Here is an 18,910-nt window from a genome sequence, read left to right as displayed (position 1 = left end):
CCGGTTCAATCCCTGGGTCAGGAAGATCCCTCGAGAAGTTAATGGCAACCTACTCCAATATTCTTGCTTGGAAAATTCGTGGATTGAGGAGCCCGGTGGGTTACAGTCCACGGAGTCGCAAAGAGTCGGACACGACTTCGCTTTCGCTTTCCTTTTCCCAATTTGGAACCAGTCCGTTGTTCTATGTCCGGTTCTGTTGCTTCTTGACATGCATACAGATTTCTCAGGCGGCGCTGCCTTAGGCTGGAGGTTTCACTTGGGGGCGCTCGCATCTGGCTCGTGGATCGTGCTTCTCACAGGCGGAACCATCTGGCTGGGTCTCTTGTTTCTGTGGGCGCCATAGTCGGCGCACACCCAGCGCTCCAGGCTTCCGTGCGGGTTCCGGCTGATTGCTGGGCCCGGGAGGGGACAGTGCCGGTTTGGCGCCCAAGGAAAAAGTTGACCCCGGCGAGTGGAAGTTACCTGCAGCGTCTCGGGCCCTCTGCCCGTCCACTGACGGAGCTCGGGCCTGACCCGTGCCGCGCTCCTGGCGTCCAAGGAAGGCGAGGGTGATGGTCCAGATGGAGACGCAACTACAGAGCATTTTTGAGGAGGTGGTGGTGAGTGGAACTGCCAGGGATCCTGGGCGATGACTGTGTGAGGGGGTGGCTGGGGAGTAGCGGCTCAAGAAATCTGGCCCACGCAACCTCTCCCCACCTCTTCCTTGTTGTGACATCGAGTATGTGTGCAAGGGTTGAGCGATTCTCAAACTGCTGTCAAATTCAGTCTCATTTGAAATCCACAACACCCTTTGTTACAGACCAAGCAGGTGGGTATTGTTTGTTTCTCCTCGTTGCTGATAAGGTGATTTGCCCTATGTTGCACTGTATTATTTTGCTCGGGGAGGCCCCTCTCTCTCCCTTAAAATTAAAAAAAAAAGAAAAATCATGTTGTTTACTTTTTTTTTTTTTTTTTTAACAGAAAACGGAGATTATAGAAGAGGCTTTCCCTGGGTGAGTGTATACATGGCAGATCTTTGAGTTTTTACCTGATGGTATCTTTGTAAGATTTTCTTTAGATCTGTCTTGGAGGTTTATAAGATCTACTATTCTGCTTATGTTGAATTACATTTTTAATACTAGTGGCAAATAATTCGATTTTTGTTTTTTAGCATGTTTATGGACACCCCTGAAGATGAAAAAACAAAACTTATTAGCTGTTTAGGGGCCTTCAGACAATTTTGGGCTGGTCTTTCTCAGGTGAGCACTGCATGTTTAATACAGTCAGCTGATGATTTTTGGCCCTTTATTTTTTTACACTTATTTTGATGTTGCTGTTAAGATTTTTCTGGAAAAGGGGAAATAAAATTGTCATCATCTTTTATTTGTCTATTCTGGCTTCCGTTCGTTTCAACTTGTATTCTTCCAGTAGAGAATCTATATTGAAAAATCAAGTCGACCATAGCACAGTGTGAGTTGTTTTTATAAATCTCTCCCAAGTTAGATTACATAAAACCATTTTCATCCTATTCTGATTTATTTAGTGCACTTCAGAACAACTGTGTTAGGAGTTGTAATGGATAAAAACTTCATTCATTTAATCAGCAAAGGAACTGGTCCAGCATTGATACAAAGATATTATAATAAAGATACTATAGTAAAGATACAAAGATGCCACAGTAAGGATCCAAAGATACTTTAACAAAATTGAGGCAAGTACAGTAAAACTTGATAACAAAGAGCATTCACCAGAAACTGCAGCCTTGTAAAAGATAAAATGTTTGAACCTTAAAGAATTCATGATCCAGTAGTATATTATTACCTTCTTATGATGCCTTATAAGTAGGAAAATGAGAACTGTTTACAGTTGAGGCACTAGTGACTAAGACTCACTACTCAGAAATGAATTGCATAGTTGCAGTACATTCGTTCTTTTACATTTCTTTTACTTTTGATTATTTTCTAATATATTCATATGATACAAAATGCGAAGAGGTGCCAAAAGTTCTACCCAATGAGTAAGATTATCTGCCTTCTGCTTCTCTTAGCTTAGTCATTTGTTTCTTTTTCTGTCTGCAATCAGTGTTTCCAGTTTATGTTTCCTTCTGGAGTGTTTAATGCATAGAATCATTGTTATAGAATGTCTGTATGCCATATACATTATTCATTAGCACCTTGCTTTTTCCCTCTTAAGTTCTCAAATTGATATAATTTTATATCAATCCATTTAAAGTTACTTCTGTCCTCTTTCTTTCTTCAGTTCAGTTCAGTTCAGTCGCTGAGTCGTGTCCGACTCTTTGCGACCCCATGAATTGCAGGCCTCCCTGTCCATCACCAACTCCTGGAGTTAGAGCAGCATTATATCCTAATATATGGCTGCACCATCCTTTGTTTAACCAGTCCCCCTGAATCCCAGGGACAGAGGAGCCTGGTAGGAGGCTGTCTATGGGGTCATGCAGAGTCGGACACGACTGAAGTGACTTAGCAGCAGCACCATGTGATAGGTTGCTTCTTACCTTTTTCTCTTTAAATAATACTATAATGAATAGTTTTAGGCAGGGGACACAGAATATATTATTGCTGGGTCAGAGGATATTTCTATGTGTAGTTTTTATAAAAATAATCTAATAGCTTCCATAAGGGTTTTACCAATTTATCCTCCCACTAGCAATATATCAGTGGGATATATATTGCTATTCCCTCAAGCCTCACAGTAGCATGTTATGAGCTTTTTGATCTTTACCAGTCTAAAACATGAGAAATTTTATCTAAGTGTAGTTTTATTTTGCATTTCTGTGAGTGATATTGAACATCTTACATCTTTCTAACATTTTAATGTTTTAATAATTGATTAAACACTGTATGATTTAAGATAAAACCCTTGTCTTCAAGAATTTTGTTTTCTGACGGAGGATCCAGGAAGAAAATAAGTATTTCTAAACCAGCACTATTTATTCAGCAATAGAAATGTGTATGAGGGACAGTGGTAGCACAGAGCAGGACATCTTTAGAATATTCTGGAAGGTAATCTTTGATTTGGGCACCACATTTTGGTATCAGATTTAAAGTTTTGCAGGTGTAGAAACTGGATATGTCATTAGTTCATAACTGATTTGGCTCTTAGGGATCAGATTCACTAAAGTCTCATGAGGCTGATGTACTAATTCATAGTGGATTTTTCCTCCAGTGACGGGGATATTTATATCTGCCATTAAGGGCACTGCTTAGAGTGCCTTGCACAGTCTTTGCTAGACTTTTTTGTTGATCATGAATATGTTAATAAAATCATACTCTTTTTGGAGGTCCCATATAGTAAAAATGGTGGAAGTTTTAATCTATATAATTGTGTGATTTTAAGCTTAATATAACTTGGCTACTACATCTGAATTTTTTCAGTTCTTTTTAAATTGTTTTCATCCATTAATTTATAATGAAGTATCTCACTCATAGTCTTCATGTATACTCCCAGATGCTATTAGCTTTTTGTTACTTATAAAATATAAGTTTAGACCTAAAATGTGATCATTTTCTAATTTTCCAGGAATCTCATGAACAGTGCATCCAGTGGATTGTTAAATTCATTCATGGCCAGCATAGTCCTAAAAGAATTTCTTTTCTTTATGACTGCTTAGCAATGGCAGTCGAGACTGGTCTCCTTCCACCCAGGTATGGTTAATGATGAATATGAGCAATCTAAAAAATTTTCTTTTTTTTAATTAATGTTTAGAAATTGGTTGAGGTGGTTGTTGTAAAAGGAAAAGAGAATAAAGAAGGCAGTTACAGTCAACAAAAAGTGCTTCATAGTATCTCAGTTTTCATTTTGAGGATGCAATATTCTTAAAATTGTATACTTCAGGTGCTCAAAACCAGGCAGGCTTTGCCTTTTAGCCCAGGGATTAAAATCACTCACTTTGACAAGCTTTTTCAGGTAGTGTTTGTTGTATTTGTTATAGTCACTGATTTGTTTGTTGAATTTTTTAGATTCCACATATAAGTGATGTCATATAGTATTTGTCTTTCTCTGTCTGACTTATTTCACTTAGCATTATACTCTTCCAGTCTGTCTATGTTATTGCAAATGGCAAAATTTCATTCTTTTTTTGTGGATGAGTAGTACACTGTGTGTGTGTGTGTGTGTGTGTGGGTGTGTGTGTGAGAGAGAGGGACATCTTTACCCATTCATCTGTTGAGGGACACTTAGGTTGCTTTCTTATCTTGGCGATTATAAATAATGCTGCTATGACCATTGGGATGTGTGTATCTTTTCAGATTAGTGTTTTTGTATTTTTTAGTTATATACCCAGGAGTGAAATTCCTGGGTCAGTTCCAGTTAACTTTTGCTGGATGATGAATTGCCTCAATACTTCATGGCTTAAAACAGTAATAATCCTTTTATTATTAACATTCACGATTACAGTGCTTGCTTGGACAAGGAGTAGGAAGGATTTTCTCAGGTTTTGCGTTTGCAGTCGGATGGTGGCTATGACTGGAGTCATGACAAAGATTTTCCCATTCATATGCCTAACTGTCACCTGAGACATCAGCTGGCACTATTGGCCAGAACCTACATATGCCTTCTCTGTGTGACCTTGACTTTCTCACAGTGTAGTGGAGTCCAGGAGCAAGCCTTCATAAGAGGGCTAGGCAGAAGCTGTATCACTTTGCCTTGAAAGCCTTTCCATTTGCCAGTCTTGGACCTGCCCAAACCGAGGGATAGATTTTTTTTCTACCCTTTGGACACTGATACTCTTCCTGGGAGCAGCATCAATATCACATTTTAGAAGAGTATGTGGGGTCAAAAGTCTTATTGCAGCCGTCTTGGAAAAACACAGTTTGCCACTAATTGGTTAATGATACACATTTAACCAATAGCTTTTGGTACATTTCTTTCTAGCAAAAATATAACATAATTAATATTACTTAGTTATACTTTGGAGAAGGCAATGGCACCCCATTCCAGTATTCTTGCCTGGAAAATCCCATGGACAGAGGAGCCTGGTAGGCTGCAGTCCATGGGGTCGCTAAGAGTCGGACACGACTGAGCGACTTCCTTTTCACTTTCATGCATTGGAGAAGGAAATGGCAAGCCACTCCAGTGTTCCTGCCTGGAGAATCCCAGGGATGGGGGAGCCTGGTGTGCTTCTGTCTGTGGGGTTGCACAGAGTTGGACAGGGCTGAAGCGACTTAGCAGCAGGAGCAGTTCTATTTTAGGACTTCGCTGGTGGCTCAAGATGGTAAGGAGTCTCCTTTGGGTTTAGTTCTACTTTGGGTTTAGTCTTTCATATAAGTAAAAAATATAAAATGCTTTATGTAATTTTTTTGAAAGTGTGCTTGAGTAATGTACCTTTATGACCATTATTAACACTTACTGTGACAAATATAATATCCAGAGTTTGTGGATCTTGGCTATTAGAGAACTTACAAAAATCCTGTCTTGTAACTGGAATGGGTATTCCTTTTTTCTAGGATGGTTTGTGAATCCCTGATAAACTCTGACACACTTGAATGGGAAAGAACACAGCTTTGGGCCTTAACATTTAAACTGGTTCGGAAAATAATTGGAGGGGTGGATTACAAGGTATTTTTTTTTCCGATTATAAAAAGTAATTGCTGTCAGATATGATTAATTTTTCAGTGTATATTAGTTTCACATAAAAGAAATGAAGTGGAAGCATTTATAAAATCTGTCTCTTTTTTGTTGTATTTCCTGAAGGAGTTTAAAATCGCCCAGTGTTTCCCACAGCTCTCTGCTGCTCTCCCAACATTCTTAAAAGTGCAGGTGGCTGATAAACTTCTATGACAAGTAGGGAGTCACCAAGCAGACTCGGTTCTCTCATGCCACAGATCTTATGATGTCGGGGCCCCTTTCCAATGGAAGGGCATAGAGCAGGGAGGTGTGGAATTGAGAAGGGATGCAGGCATCAGCTGACAAAGGGAGCAAATCCTGCTTCACCTTGGCCACCTTGGACACTGTCATTCCTTAACTGGTGTCTTCAGCACTCTGCTCTTCACCAAAACCAACAGCATACACTCTCTAATTGTGTCTCATAACACAGCTCAGGAGTTCCACAGCTGCAGAAGCTTCTGCTTCATTCAAGCCACTTTAGTTATTTTCTCTTGAAAGACTTGCAGATACCTGACCCTGTGCATTATATCTGTATTTCCACTGATCTCAAATGATTTAACTGATAATTATTGGCCAGAGTCATGATTTCATACAAAATTAGTTCTAAGAAGCCTTTTCTGATTATTTTCTATTTACTTGTACTTCACTTTCCTTAGCAGGTTAATATATAGTTTTTACTTCCTTATTTGTATGGTGCTTCATAATTGTTTCTTTCATGTATATGTTCTATCTTTTACAAGACTGATCACATAGTTTATACTACGAATGAAATGTCTTCTCTGTGTATTAGATTCTTCTCTGAAATAATGCAACTGGTAATAGATCTGAATAGATGACCAGTTAGCAGAATAGCCTTATTGGCTAAGTTTGAGGGGTTAAAGTATGTGATGTATGATGAGAAAGAGGGAATGAAGTTAGAATATATACCAAAAGGAAGGTGCAGAAAAGGTTGTCTGCCAAAAAGTTGAATATTTATTGTCCATGTTTTTCAGAGTATTTTCAAGTTCTTCCAAATATATTTTTGTCTGTTAAGCTCAAATTAAACTTTTTGGTCCCTCGTAATAATAGAAACTTTTCTAATGTTATGAAGGTGAGAAAAGCTGAACGGAATGTGAAAAGTTTAATTTTTATCTATAAGTGACTTCCTTTGTTCATTCATATGGCAAGCCAGTCTTCAGAATTCTGCTTTGGAATATGATGCTTCTCTTGGGTTAACATTAGGGGTTTGAATGTTAGCTTTGTTTCAGAAAAATTAAAAGTGTGACTTTGAGGGTTACATATTTTTCCAAGTATATAATCTTGAAAGCTTTAGGCATTTTAACCGGCACCTGGGACTTTTAAAAAATTTAATCTATGACTTTTTGTTCTATCAGGGTGTTCGAGATCTCTTAAAAGTGATTTTGGAGAAAATCTTGACAATTCCCAATACAGTGAGCTCAGCTGTTGTACAGCAGCTTTTGGCAGCAAGAGAGGTAATTTAAACTTGTCTGCAATTCATTGATCATCTCCTAAAGATGTCTAGTTTTATAGTTCTATGCTTTTAAAATTTACAGTAGTTTGTAAAATGTTCCATTTCTTCTACAAAATTCATATTTTAAAGGTACAGTTTCACTTCCACTGTATTTCCAAAGGAAATTTTACGTTTTAATTCATAGTTTTAATTATGAAAACAACAATATTGATATTATTGTATCTTCAACCCTGATAAGATGTTGTCCTATGGGCCACTTTAAAGATCTTTGTGCTTTGTACCTAATGTTGCAAGAATTGTTATTTTAGTCTGTGCCTTCCGGTTGGTTTTAGTAACTCAGTCGTTTCTGACTCTTTGTGATACTATGGACTGTAGCTTGCCAGGCTGCCCTGTCCATAGGATTCTCCAGGCAAGAATACTGGAGTGGGTTGCCATTCCCTTCTCTAGGGCATCTTCCCGACCCAGGGATCGAACTTTGGTCTCCTGCATTTCAGGCGTATTCTTTACCACCTGACCCAACAGGGAAGTCTACCAATATTTAATGCATGTTCAGTGTTACTTGCTATCAGGAATCTAGTCTGTTATTTACTATCAGCAATCATTGTATTAATCTTCATTTTTAGATATTCACATTTAAATGAATTCTTATGCTATATTTAAGCCAACTGAATCCATGAAATAATATCTCTACTTTTTAAATATCATTGTTGTTGGATTTAAAGGGCACATTTGTGGGACTATTCAAAATAATAACATAGCCCTTTTGTGTTTCCTAGGTTATAGCATATATCTTGGAAAGAAATGCGTGTTTACTACCAGCATATTTTGCAGTCACAGAGATCAGGAAACTATATCCTGAGGGAAAACTTCCACATTGGGTAAATTTGATGTTTTTTAAAAATTTTTTAATAGAAATTTTTATTAAAAATTATTATATTAATCTGATTTTTTGTGTGCTTATTTTTTAATGGTCACTTTATCCTTAGATAATATGTGATTTTTTTTATGATGCATTTCTTTCATTTTTCTGCTATCCTGTTGAGATAGTTTATATATATATCATTTCATAAAATATACACAGCTTCATCAAATAGCTAAGGACATGGTGCTATGACCTGGCTTAATTCAGGGATAAATGAACTGGCAAGTAATTGTTTAGGAGGACGTGAAAGAGAACTAACCTTTCAGTAGTTTTACGTGCCCGGAACGGTACTAAATCTTTACATGTTATCTCGTTTTATGTAAATGATTCTTATATTCAGAGCATCTTGATTTTATTTTTCTACTTACTTGTTTTCATTTTATTTTGTTTTAGTTACTTGGAAACCTGGTATCAGACTTTGTGGATACCTTCAGGCCAACAGCAAGGATAAACTCCATTTGTGGTAAGATTATAATTTAAAATATTCTAAATAGTACCTGATTTTTAGTGAGCTGACTACTGAACCAAGTTGATGGATGAAATCTTATACGTGTCTTGGTGACTTGCCATTTTAGTATAACTCTACGCTACGCTATGCTAAGTCACTTCAGTCGTGTCCGACTCTGTGCAACCCCATAGACAGCAGCCCACCAGGTTCCCCCGTCCCTGGGATTCTCCAGGCAAGAACACTGGAGTGGATTGCCATTTCCTTCTCCAATGCTTGAAAGTGAAAAGTGAAAGTGAAGTCGCTCAGTCGTGTCTGACTCTTAGCGACCCCATGGACTGCTGCCTACCAGGCTCCTCCATCCATGGGATTTTCCAGGCAAGAGTACTGGAGTGGGGTGCCATTGCCTTCTCTGAGTATATCACTTTTCACTTTCATGCATTGGAGAAGGAAATGGCAACCCACTCCAGTGTTCTTGCCTGGAGAATCCCAGGGACGGGGGACCCTGGTGGGCTGCCGTCTCTGGGGTCGCACAGAGTCGGACACAACTGAAGTGACTTAGCAGCAGCAGCAGCAGAGTATAACTCTACTCCCCAGGCACCTGGAAGTCTCAGCAGATCTGTCTCTCTGGCTCTAGCACACCACACTGTTTGACTCCCAGCCCCTTCCAGTTCATACCTTTGCCCTGTATATAATTTCTTTTGTTTTCCACTTGTTTCATGTTTATTAGAGTCTCTGAATTTCCTTTTAAAAATAAGCACATGATTTACAGTTTTTACAGTTCTCATATGTATATTCCTGAATTACTTCTAGAAATCATGGTAACCTTAGAACAGCCTGGGATTATAGACCCTTATTTAATCAATGACCAAGTTTTAGCACTTTCTGTGAGTCAGTTACTATTCTGGGCACTGGAAATACAAAAAGGAAATGAAAAGGACACTAGACCAATAATTCTTAGGCTTTTAGCTTTCATAACTGAGAGGATATTGACATCATTTGATGAATTATGGAAAGTGGTGCAGGTTTGAGAAGAGAGGATGAATTTAGTTTATGTTATATTGAACTTAAGGTGCCTGTATGACATCCCAGTGACAACATTTATCAGGCATTGGATACATGAACTGATTAATGGTCATATACTACATCTAAGGCCTCTAGGAACATCATGTTTAAAGTTACTTAGTTTGACCTGAGATTAAAGGTCTGTAAACTTTTTCTATAAATGGTGATACAACAGATATTTTGGCATTGTGGGCTATGCATTCTTACAGCTACTCGACTCTGCCATTAGCGTGCAAAGGAATAGCATTCCAGTAAAACTTGATGAGAGCAGGTGGATTTGGTTCATGGATTGTAGCTTGCTGAACTCTGTCCCTGGACAAATGCAACATTTATGAGTTTGGAAGTTTTGCACAATTTGGTCTTTAACCAGCTGGGCTAAAAATATTCAAAGAAAATCCCCAGACTTCTAGCTAATCAAAACATATTTTTAACCAGTGCCTGGTTCAGCATGATATTCAGCATGATATTCATTAACATTAACCAGTGCCTGGTTCAGCATGATATTCATTAAATTTGTAGAGTGAATGAAGGACTAGGCATTGCTATATTCACATTTATTTAGAAGCATTTTTTGTAATACCTACAGGCCGTTGCAGCCTTCTACCAGTTGTAAATAATTCGGGTGCCATTTGTAATTCATGGAAATTGGACCCTGCAACTCTCCGTTTTCCTTTGAAAGGCCTTTTGCCATATGATAAGGTATGTTGCTCAATATGATGGAGCTTTTGATCCATCAGAGTCTTCATCCAAGATTATATATTATGTAATGCTAAATTGTCTCTTCATAGACTGAAAAAGTAAATATTCAATGAAAGATAGTTTATAACCATAAACTATGGTTTATGTCATATGATTTCAGGATCCAAGTTTAGCCTGTGGTTTGTGATATTATGGTGTTTATGTTCCAGTGGTCCACTTCCTGGCAAAGTACTTCGTGTTAGATAATTGAATTTTTAAATTGATTCCTTGTTTTCACATTTCCTTTACAAAGCAAGGACTAAACATGAATTTGCAGTGTCCCTAAAACTTGAAGAGTAAGCCTCCTTATTTGTTGCATTTTTTTCAAAAGGGGAGAGGTGGGGAAGGACAAAAGTAGAGTAGAAATTTCTCAAGGAGAAAAATCCACATATATCCATAATATGAAATATGAGATATAGACATAAAGCTTTGATGAAACACATTGGAAGATTTATCTTACTATCTTGGGGTTTGGAGGGATGACAGAGCAGGTTATAGGGAGGGCCAGATAGTGTTCTGTAAATGTTTCATGTCAAAAATGACGTAGAGAGTGATTGGGAGACTTACCCCAAAGTGAAGGAGGGTAAAATAGTACAGCTAAGGTGACAGTTCACAGCTCTTGGGATGCTAGTCAGCAATACTTTGAAAGATGAAAAAGTGATAAACTAAGTGGAATGTACAATCATAGCAGTCATAAAAACAGATAAACTTATTGTGTACTTCCTATATGCCAGGCCCAGTTTTAAGAACTTCACTTCATAACTTCACATTCTTAAACTATCATCTTACTATTTCCACTATCCGGGTGATGAAACTGAGACACAGCGTGGGGTGTTAACTTTACAAACAGTATCGTCAGGATTTGAACTCAGATAATCTGAGTCGGAATCTACACTATAAATCCCTGTGCTGTCAAGTCATTTGTCCTCCCGAATCTGGAAATGATGTTTACGTTTATACTTACAGAAGAATGGTTAGAAACTGCCTCCTTTCCTCTTTGATAGATTTCTGGGCCGAAAATCCATTCCTTACAGTGATGCTTAAGACTTTCACATGACTGTGGCCGAAGCCATTCCTAAAGTTTTCTCTATGACCATGAGCAAGTCCCTTCAACTCAGTTACATCATTTATCAAATGAAGGGTGGGAGCAGATTAATGTAAACACTAAAATCCTTTGATTTTTTCCCACTAGATACTGCCTACTGTGTGAAGGTAACAAGAGCCTTTAGAGGATTTTTTTATCCCAATTTCAAATTTTTTGAATGAACATTAACTCTGATCTTGAAGCAATGATTTTCTTTATTTTCTTTAAAGGATCTGTTTGAACCACAGACTGCTTTGTTGAGATATGTTTTGGAGCAGCCTTATTCCAGGGATATGGTCTGCAATATGCTAGGTTTAAATAAGCAGGTACTGTACTGTGCTGGAAACCTAGTAAATTCTGCATAGAATCTGCACTATTCTTTTCTCTTTTCTTTGCTATAGCTAACTGAGCAAAACAGTTAAGAACTATTTGATGATTTTTTAAAATATATTGTTTATTAAGTAATATATTGTTTCTATGATTTATATATTGCTTTAAGAATGTTTAAATTAAAAAGGAGATATTTTAAAAGTTGGTTTATTTTGCATTGCTTTTTTTTCTATAAGGCCAGTTTCAAGTACACCTTGTGCCAGAGAAACCTACACATGACTTAACCATAATTTTTGACTTTTTTTTTTGTTTGGGTGTCTATTTTTATAACCCTTGGTATCTTCAGCATGGCCTCAATTGCTGGTTTTTTGTTTTTTTTTCTTTTTGGTGTATGTTTTTGGTGGTTTGACATGTGGGCGGGTTTGTGCTGACTCTGGGTTCCTTGAGGCTGGCCTCATAGTCACTGTTTTGTCTTTTCTTTTTTTCTTCCTTTATTTTTGTTCTGTCCTGTCTTGTCCTGCCCATCCTCCAATGCTCTAGACCTTGAACATTGCTCAGGTATGTTCACAACCTTACTGTTGTATTGTGACTAACGATACGCTGGCCGCTTTGTAGCCACTGATTCCATTTAGAGAATACATGTATGGTCGGGGCTTGAAATTGGCAGGACCATGCTGAGACCAAGGCCACTAAAATGAATTTCTTCTTGGGATATGAGAGTTGTTTTTGGTGGATTGTTTTTGGTTTTGGTTTTTGGTGTTTGTTTGTTTTTTGTTTTTTGTTTTTAAATATTCTTTTTTTTTTTTTTTTAATCAAGAGACAACACCTGGCATTTGATAAAGCCTGTCATTTTTTGATGAGTTGTTTTTCCTTCCCACTCCATTTTACTGTTTTTCCTACTTTAGGGCTAAAGCTAGCCTGGTGGAATTTTCAGAGATGGAAAGATTTGTGGTGGCCTTTATCTTTCCAGATAATTAAAACATAAACAAACAACAACATCAATAAAAATACCTGCCTTGCTTTGCCTAAAAACAAAAACAAATTAAAAACAAAACAAAAAAAGAGAAAAAAACAGTTTAACAGAGATACGTTACTTTTACAAGTTGGAGTGGTAAGCGTCACATGGGGAAGTTTTTTTGGAAACGTGGAGATTGACTAAGAAATGTCACACTCTTAGGTGACCCCACACCTGCTTGACAAACACCCTTCTTTGTCAGTCTTTGCCGGAAGTGACCCCCTCCTGGAGTGAGCGCCTCTCAGTGGAAGCCCACCTGTGGCAGGAGGAACACGAAATGGCCAGACTTTATAAAACGAACTCTTATACATTCCCAAGTCTGTTCCAGGACTTTTCACCTTTGAGATTTTAAGCAAAATAGTGATTCTAATTATTTTTGTTAAAAATTTTTGAGCCCAGCATATTAAAATAGACCAGCTTTTTGATTTTAATAAGACGTTCTTGTCCAAGTTGTATAAAATAGCGTTGCTGTTTGCAATACTATAGTGAAGGTTGTGCCAGTGCTTCCATTTATAAAGCCCTATTTTTAAGGACATATAGCTTGGCCATAAAACTTGCTCAGTGTTGAAACTTTGCATGCCAAACCTCACCCTAGTAGCAGTATCTCTTTTATTATTTTAAGTTTTTTCTTCTGAAAAATTTACCAAGTCTTCTTGTTTGGACAAGCCTTTGTTCATGTGAAACTGAAACTGCTTCACAGCACAGTAGCTGACAGTTACCTCACATAACCTGTCAGTGTAACATCTTAAACACCAAGTCATTAACTCTGATGAGCTTTCACTTGAGTTAGAGGTAAGTATTCAGTTAACCTTGAAAGAATGCTTTCATGCTGTCTTAAACCTAATTTTTGCAATAAACTTTAAGGCATACTTGACTCAGGTTTTTTTTGCAGTTTGGTGAATAAACATACCCATGGTCATTTGAATCCCGCCCCCCAGATATCCTTAGCCATCCTTAACTTTTTGCTTTTGGAGGGCAGCTCTTCTTAAACGAGAAACTGATGAAATTTAGAGAAGGATATTTCTGATCTGATCCTTTTAATAACAAGTTTCAACCTAAAAAAAGTTTATGACTAAGACATAAATCCGTAAAAAATAAAGTTTATAATGGAAATGCTGACAGAACATTATTAGTATTGATCCCACTGTAGTGTAAACATTGTCAAAAGTTCACAATTCATCAGTAATTGTTTTGGTAGAAAACACTGTAGTGAGTGGATTTGTAAATGTAAGCTTTATGCCGAATTGACATATTATTTTTACCACCTATAAAGTAGGGTGGAAAATGAGAGCACACTGTATAAGAAGCATATGACTAAAAATTAACAAGTTATCATATCTGTTATCATTACAGAACTATATCCAGCACTATACTTTCTTATCCTTTCTCTAGCAATGCAATAATTTACTTAAAGCTTTGAAACCTTTTAAGAGCTGTCCATATTGTATTTTCCAGTAGGAATTGGGCTATGGTACTTTATCCTAAAATCGGTTGCATTCAGAAGGTCATAAATAGCCCAGTTCTGTGACCAGTAGGGTAGAGTGTTCACAGTGGAAAAATCCTGTTTTGTGTGTTTGCACAACAGTTTGTGTTCCTTCTCCTGAAAAAGAGCATTACAAAACAGATTCATTCCTCAAGCTCTTAGATGTGGTGGTGTATGAACTCTGGCAGTGCTAAGATAGTGAAGTACTAGACTGATCGTTCAGTTTATCCTTAAAAGGCACCATTGAAAGTGGTATTAACTGACAGGGGACTCCAGTTCTGGTTGGTAGAGAATATGATAAATGAAATACAAAGAGATTTTTCTTCCCAAGTTGTCCTGAATAAATACTGCTTTAAAATTAATTTCTATCTCTGAAATAATGGTTTTTAAATTAACCAATGCCTACCTAAGTGTGTGGGCTTCCAAAGAACCCACCTGCCAGCGCAGGAGACAAGAAACACAGGTTCGATCCTTGGGTTGGGAAGATTCCCTGGAAGAGGGCATGGCAACCCACTACAATATTCTTGACTAGAGAATCCCATGGACAGAGGAGCCTCGTGGGCTACAGTCCATGGGGTCTCAAAGAGTCGGACACAACTGAAGCAACTTAGAATGCACACACCTAATTACAATATGTTAAAATTGTACCACATAAGCAGTACCAAAACCATTACATGGAAATATCAGGGGCCACTTAATATAGGATATGGTTACTAAGACTGAAAGCATTATCATTTGCCATTTTAAATAGTGGTGGGAAAAAAATCAAGGGCATGGAGGGGATTAATATTCATGTTTCCATTAATGCCTTGTGGCTGATTTTCAGATTGAAAATCTAAAATAAGTTTCCAATACAGTTTGACCATTATGCAGAAATTAAAATGCTAAATTTAGATTCTTACTGCTAAAAAGAGGCTTTAACTAAACATTCATATATGTATGATGTAAGCTAATTCAACTTATATACCTACATCTTGAAGACTTAAATTTATGAAAGCTTTCAGCAACTTGTGAATAGTCATAGACATAGCATCCATTGGCTACCAGTCTAGTGATTGATAATTAAAGTCATTAAACTGATTTACAGATACGTTCCACTTTATAAAATAATTTGTGTGGTAGGGAGTCTTAATTTTAATGAACTTACCTTTTAGCAGTTGAAAACTAAAACAAAACGTACTCTAGTTAGCAGCACAGCTCATTTTATAATCCATACTTCTCTCTCTCTCTCTTTTTTTGTTATTATTAAAATTGGCAAGTAAAAGAGGAACATAAGTTTAAGCTATCCCTAAGCATGGTTTGAGAACTATCCTTGGATTTAACCAGAAACACCTGGGAAACGCAGAGTTGATTTTGACAGATGTTCTTCTACCCTCAGACTAAGTAGCTGCATTTGGTGCCCTAGATATACCTGACTGATTTAACTATTAATAGAAAATTTGGGGGTAGTCTTGAGTCTTAATACATATTGAATGATTGTCAGCTTTGACTGTAAATTTCCTAGTTCTTACTTTGCCAAAATCTTAGTATTTTTGGTTTTCCTCTGAATCATGAACTCTTTGACCATAAATCACTACACTTCTAAAAATATGTAGGTTAAAATTCAGTTTTTTTAAACAAATAGCCAGTACTAACGTGGAAAACTCAAAAAAAATGACCCAGGTGCTAAAAAGCAACCTTGTTTAGTTTATTCTTTTTTCCTGAAGCAGATTGATGGAAGACTGTCGTGGGTGGAGGAATAGATGACAAATTGGTTAGTTTCCAAACTAGAACCAAATTCCCATCACTAACGAAAAATTCCTACTGGAAATCCTGGCTTTACTTCTTTTCACAAATTTTTCTGACTCTCGTATACTTGGAATGATCTCACTCTAAATTTGTGTTGTCGGACACGTTTCTTAGGTTGCTGGTGGTTGGCAGAACTAGTGAATTTCAAGCCCTGTACACAGTAGTTTTGCATGCTGATTTAAGAAATAGTTTGTAGTGTTGTCTGTTGCACTTTGCTCTGCTTCATAATGATAATTACATTTGGAGGAAAAGTACTGTAGTCCCAACTGGTGGTGTTAATATTGCTCTTCGTAAAACTGTAATGTGGTTGAACTGTGATCATGGCATTGTGTTTTTGGAAAAATTATGAAACAACCATTGATGCTTACTGTTTTGGATAGATGTTTGTTTTATTTGCATGCTTTAAGGAAGTGCAGCTTATATTGGAGCTTTACAAGTTTGGAGCTGGCAGAAAGCATGCAAAAGAGGGGATGCTATTCATTATGTTTTGTTTTTTTCCAAATTCGTCCCCATTTTGCATTTTTCCCCTAAATTTAAAGAAATCATATCCCTTTTTCATGGCAAAAGACTAATAATCACATCTAAAGTTTATAGGGAACGCATCTATATTAGTATTGTATTCATTAGTAAGGCTTCCAACTGCCTGGCTATTAAGTCATATAACATATTTTATTAAAATATGAAAATGGCTTAAAATATGGCTTAACATTTCTTTTGATAAAAGCTTTTGAATCACTTTACAAAGCATAAACCTTTTTGCCTCTAGAAAGGGAAGTTGCATTTTCATTTTAGTGTTTAAACTCAATTCTTTTTCTTGTTTTAGATTTTAAAATAGTCTAATTTAAAATTAAAGCTGCATAATGTTTGACTTCTAAGAGGGAAGAACATAGCTTTAACTTTAAGGTCTTTTTTTTTTCTAATAGAGGAAGTTTCCATTTCAGTATCAAATAAGTACCACACGTTGAAAAACAGACATTGAATATTTAGATATACATCTGTATATAAAGCTAGTGTAAACCAGTGGTGACTACTTTTAGATCACACACTGCTTTGTTCGCTCTCTTGTCATAATATGTGATTCCTGGAAATCCAGGATTTTCATATTTTGAATTGGATTGCAAAATTAATACTGTTATCACCATTTCATATATCTTTAAAATGATCTTTGTTCAAGAAATAAATAACAGAATTTTCTACTGTGTAGTTCCCTCTGTCATTCTGGAACAATGATGTCTGTAGTAAAAGTTAATGGGAAGCCTGTTTTAGGTGAGACCTGAAAACTAATTTTTTATGAAACTCATCCTCTGTGATAATATAACATGATGCAGCTTTAATGGACTAAACCTAGCCTTAACTTTCTAAGTTCAACTTCATTCCATGCTTCTTGGCCTCTTTGTTACAATGAATACCCATTAACTGGTAACTTCTGAAACTAACTGGGAGGCTTTTGGAATACTGTATTTAATCTCTGCCCTACAGCACAAGCAGCGCTGCCCTGTGCTGGAGGACCAGTTGGTGGATCTGGTGGTTTATGCCATGGAGCGATCTGAGACCGAGGAGAAGTTTGATGATGGGGGAACGAGCCAACTCCTCTGGCAGCATCTCTCGAGTCAGCTCATTTTCTTTGTGCTTTTCCAGTTTGCAAGTTTCCCACATATGGTCCTTTCTCTTCATCAAAAGGTAAGTACACACCCTTTTTCAGAGCCACTTCACCTGTTGATTAGTATATTTCAGACGGGTGTATCTAGTGAACGCAAGTTCCAAGCTCTGATTTCTCTTTTGTTCAGTGCTCTTACGGTTTCTTCACTTTTCACTTTCTTGTCACTGTGAAAACTGATTCAGGTATTCATTGCACATATTCACAGTGCCAGGACCAGGAGATTCCAAATGAAAAGGCCTAATATAGTGCCCTCAGAGAGCTCCTTGCTGGTGAGAAGATGTAGGTATAAACAATTGGGTTATAATAATAATGGAAGCATGTTTCCTTGCAATAGAAATGAAGGAGAAAAGTCTCTGTTAAAAACACCCAAGAATGGCTTTATCAAAGGGGGCTTGAAACTATTACTTGAAAAACAAGTAGAAATTTGCCAAGGGGAAAAAGGTAGGAAAGTGTTTCCATGGCAATAAAGTGATCATTTAGAAAGAGGTAGAAATGTGTGAAAACATGAAAGAAAACTATAGAAGGGAAAGTGTTGGTGAGATGAGGAAAGCAGGAAAGTAAGACCAGACATGGAGACCTTTATATGCCCCTGTGTTTGTTCTAAGGATTTAAATTTACTTTGGGAAGTAAATGAGGAACGGAAAGACATCATCAGATACAAGCTGGAAAAATTACTGCTAAGCATCACATATGGGAAGACAGTGATGTAGAGATGAATGAAGCCAAAATCAGAGGCCAAGAAACTAGTAAGGGAGCTGTTGCAGTGGTCTGGGTGAGAGAGGCTGAGGGCCTAAAGCAGAAAAGAGGAGGAGCCAGAAACCAGGTAGGCTGGGAAATATATTAATAGGACTTGATGGCAATAGGTGACAGAGTAACAGGAATCCAGGATCACTCACTGGTTTCTGCTTTGGCAGTGAATGAAAAAGGAGGACAGTGAATCCAAAATAGAGAACACGAGTAGAAGAGTAAGTGTGTGGGAAGGGTTGGCTTTAGGCATAAGGCTTTATACACATTGAGTGGGAGTGGGAATAAAATAAGTGTTGTTATATCTGTAACATCTTGATAGCCTGGATTATCTTGGGGAAATTTTTCATAAAACTTGTTAAAATCCTTTTGACCACCACTTACTTACCACCCCTATCACCACCACTGGTTTCTGTTACAATCTATAGGAAACTAGGAAAATTATTTTTGATAACCAGTCCTTGAAGAGTTAAAAATAAATAAATTTAACCTTTTTGTTATAATAATAACAAACTCTGGTATTTTTTTAAATTTATCTATTTTTGATTGGAGGGTAATCGC

The 18,910-nt window shown here is 37.2% G+C and overlaps 1 protein-coding gene across 2 annotated transcripts in view; it reads left to right on the top strand.

Annotated features, from left to right (window-relative positions):
- Positions 1–329: 329 nt before the first annotated feature.
- The window catches only part of MED23 (mediator complex subunit 23), a 43,691-nt gene continuing 25,110 nt past the window's right edge, over positions 330–18,910 (top strand). The window contains exons 1-12 of one of the 2 annotated variants that reach the window (XM_010839683.1): positions 330–599; positions 961–992; positions 1,151–1,238; positions 3,520–3,644; positions 5,445–5,556; positions 6,978–7,076; positions 7,852–7,953; positions 8,391–8,460; positions 10,094–10,206; positions 11,560–11,655; positions 12,200–12,217; positions 17,425–17,625. In XM_010839683.1, the coding sequence (XP_010837985.1) occupies positions 552–599; positions 961–992; positions 1,151–1,238; positions 3,520–3,644; positions 5,445–5,556; positions 6,978–7,076; positions 7,852–7,953; positions 8,391–8,460; positions 10,094–10,206; positions 11,560–11,655; positions 12,200–12,217; positions 17,425–17,625 (1,104 nt within the window). In that variant the 5' untranslated portion in view covers positions 330–551. The remainder of the gene's footprint in view (positions 600–960; positions 993–1,150; positions 1,239–3,519; positions 3,645–5,444; positions 5,557–6,977; positions 7,077–7,851; positions 7,954–8,390; positions 8,461–10,093; positions 10,207–11,559; positions 11,656–12,199; positions 12,218–17,424; positions 17,626–18,910) is intronic. The other variant, XM_010839684.1, reaches the window with a different exon arrangement.

This window comes from Bison bison, unplaced genomic scaffold, assembly GCF_000754665.1.
Source record: "Bison bison bison isolate TAMUID 2011002044 unplaced genomic scaffold, Bison_UMD1.0 scf7180017864132, whole genome shotgun sequence".
Taxonomy (NCBI): domain Eukaryota; kingdom Metazoa; phylum Chordata; class Mammalia; order Artiodactyla; family Bovidae; genus Bison; species Bison bison.
The sequence above is the reverse complement of the archived record's forward strand: the minus strand, read 5'-3'. Positions and strand labels throughout refer to the sequence as shown.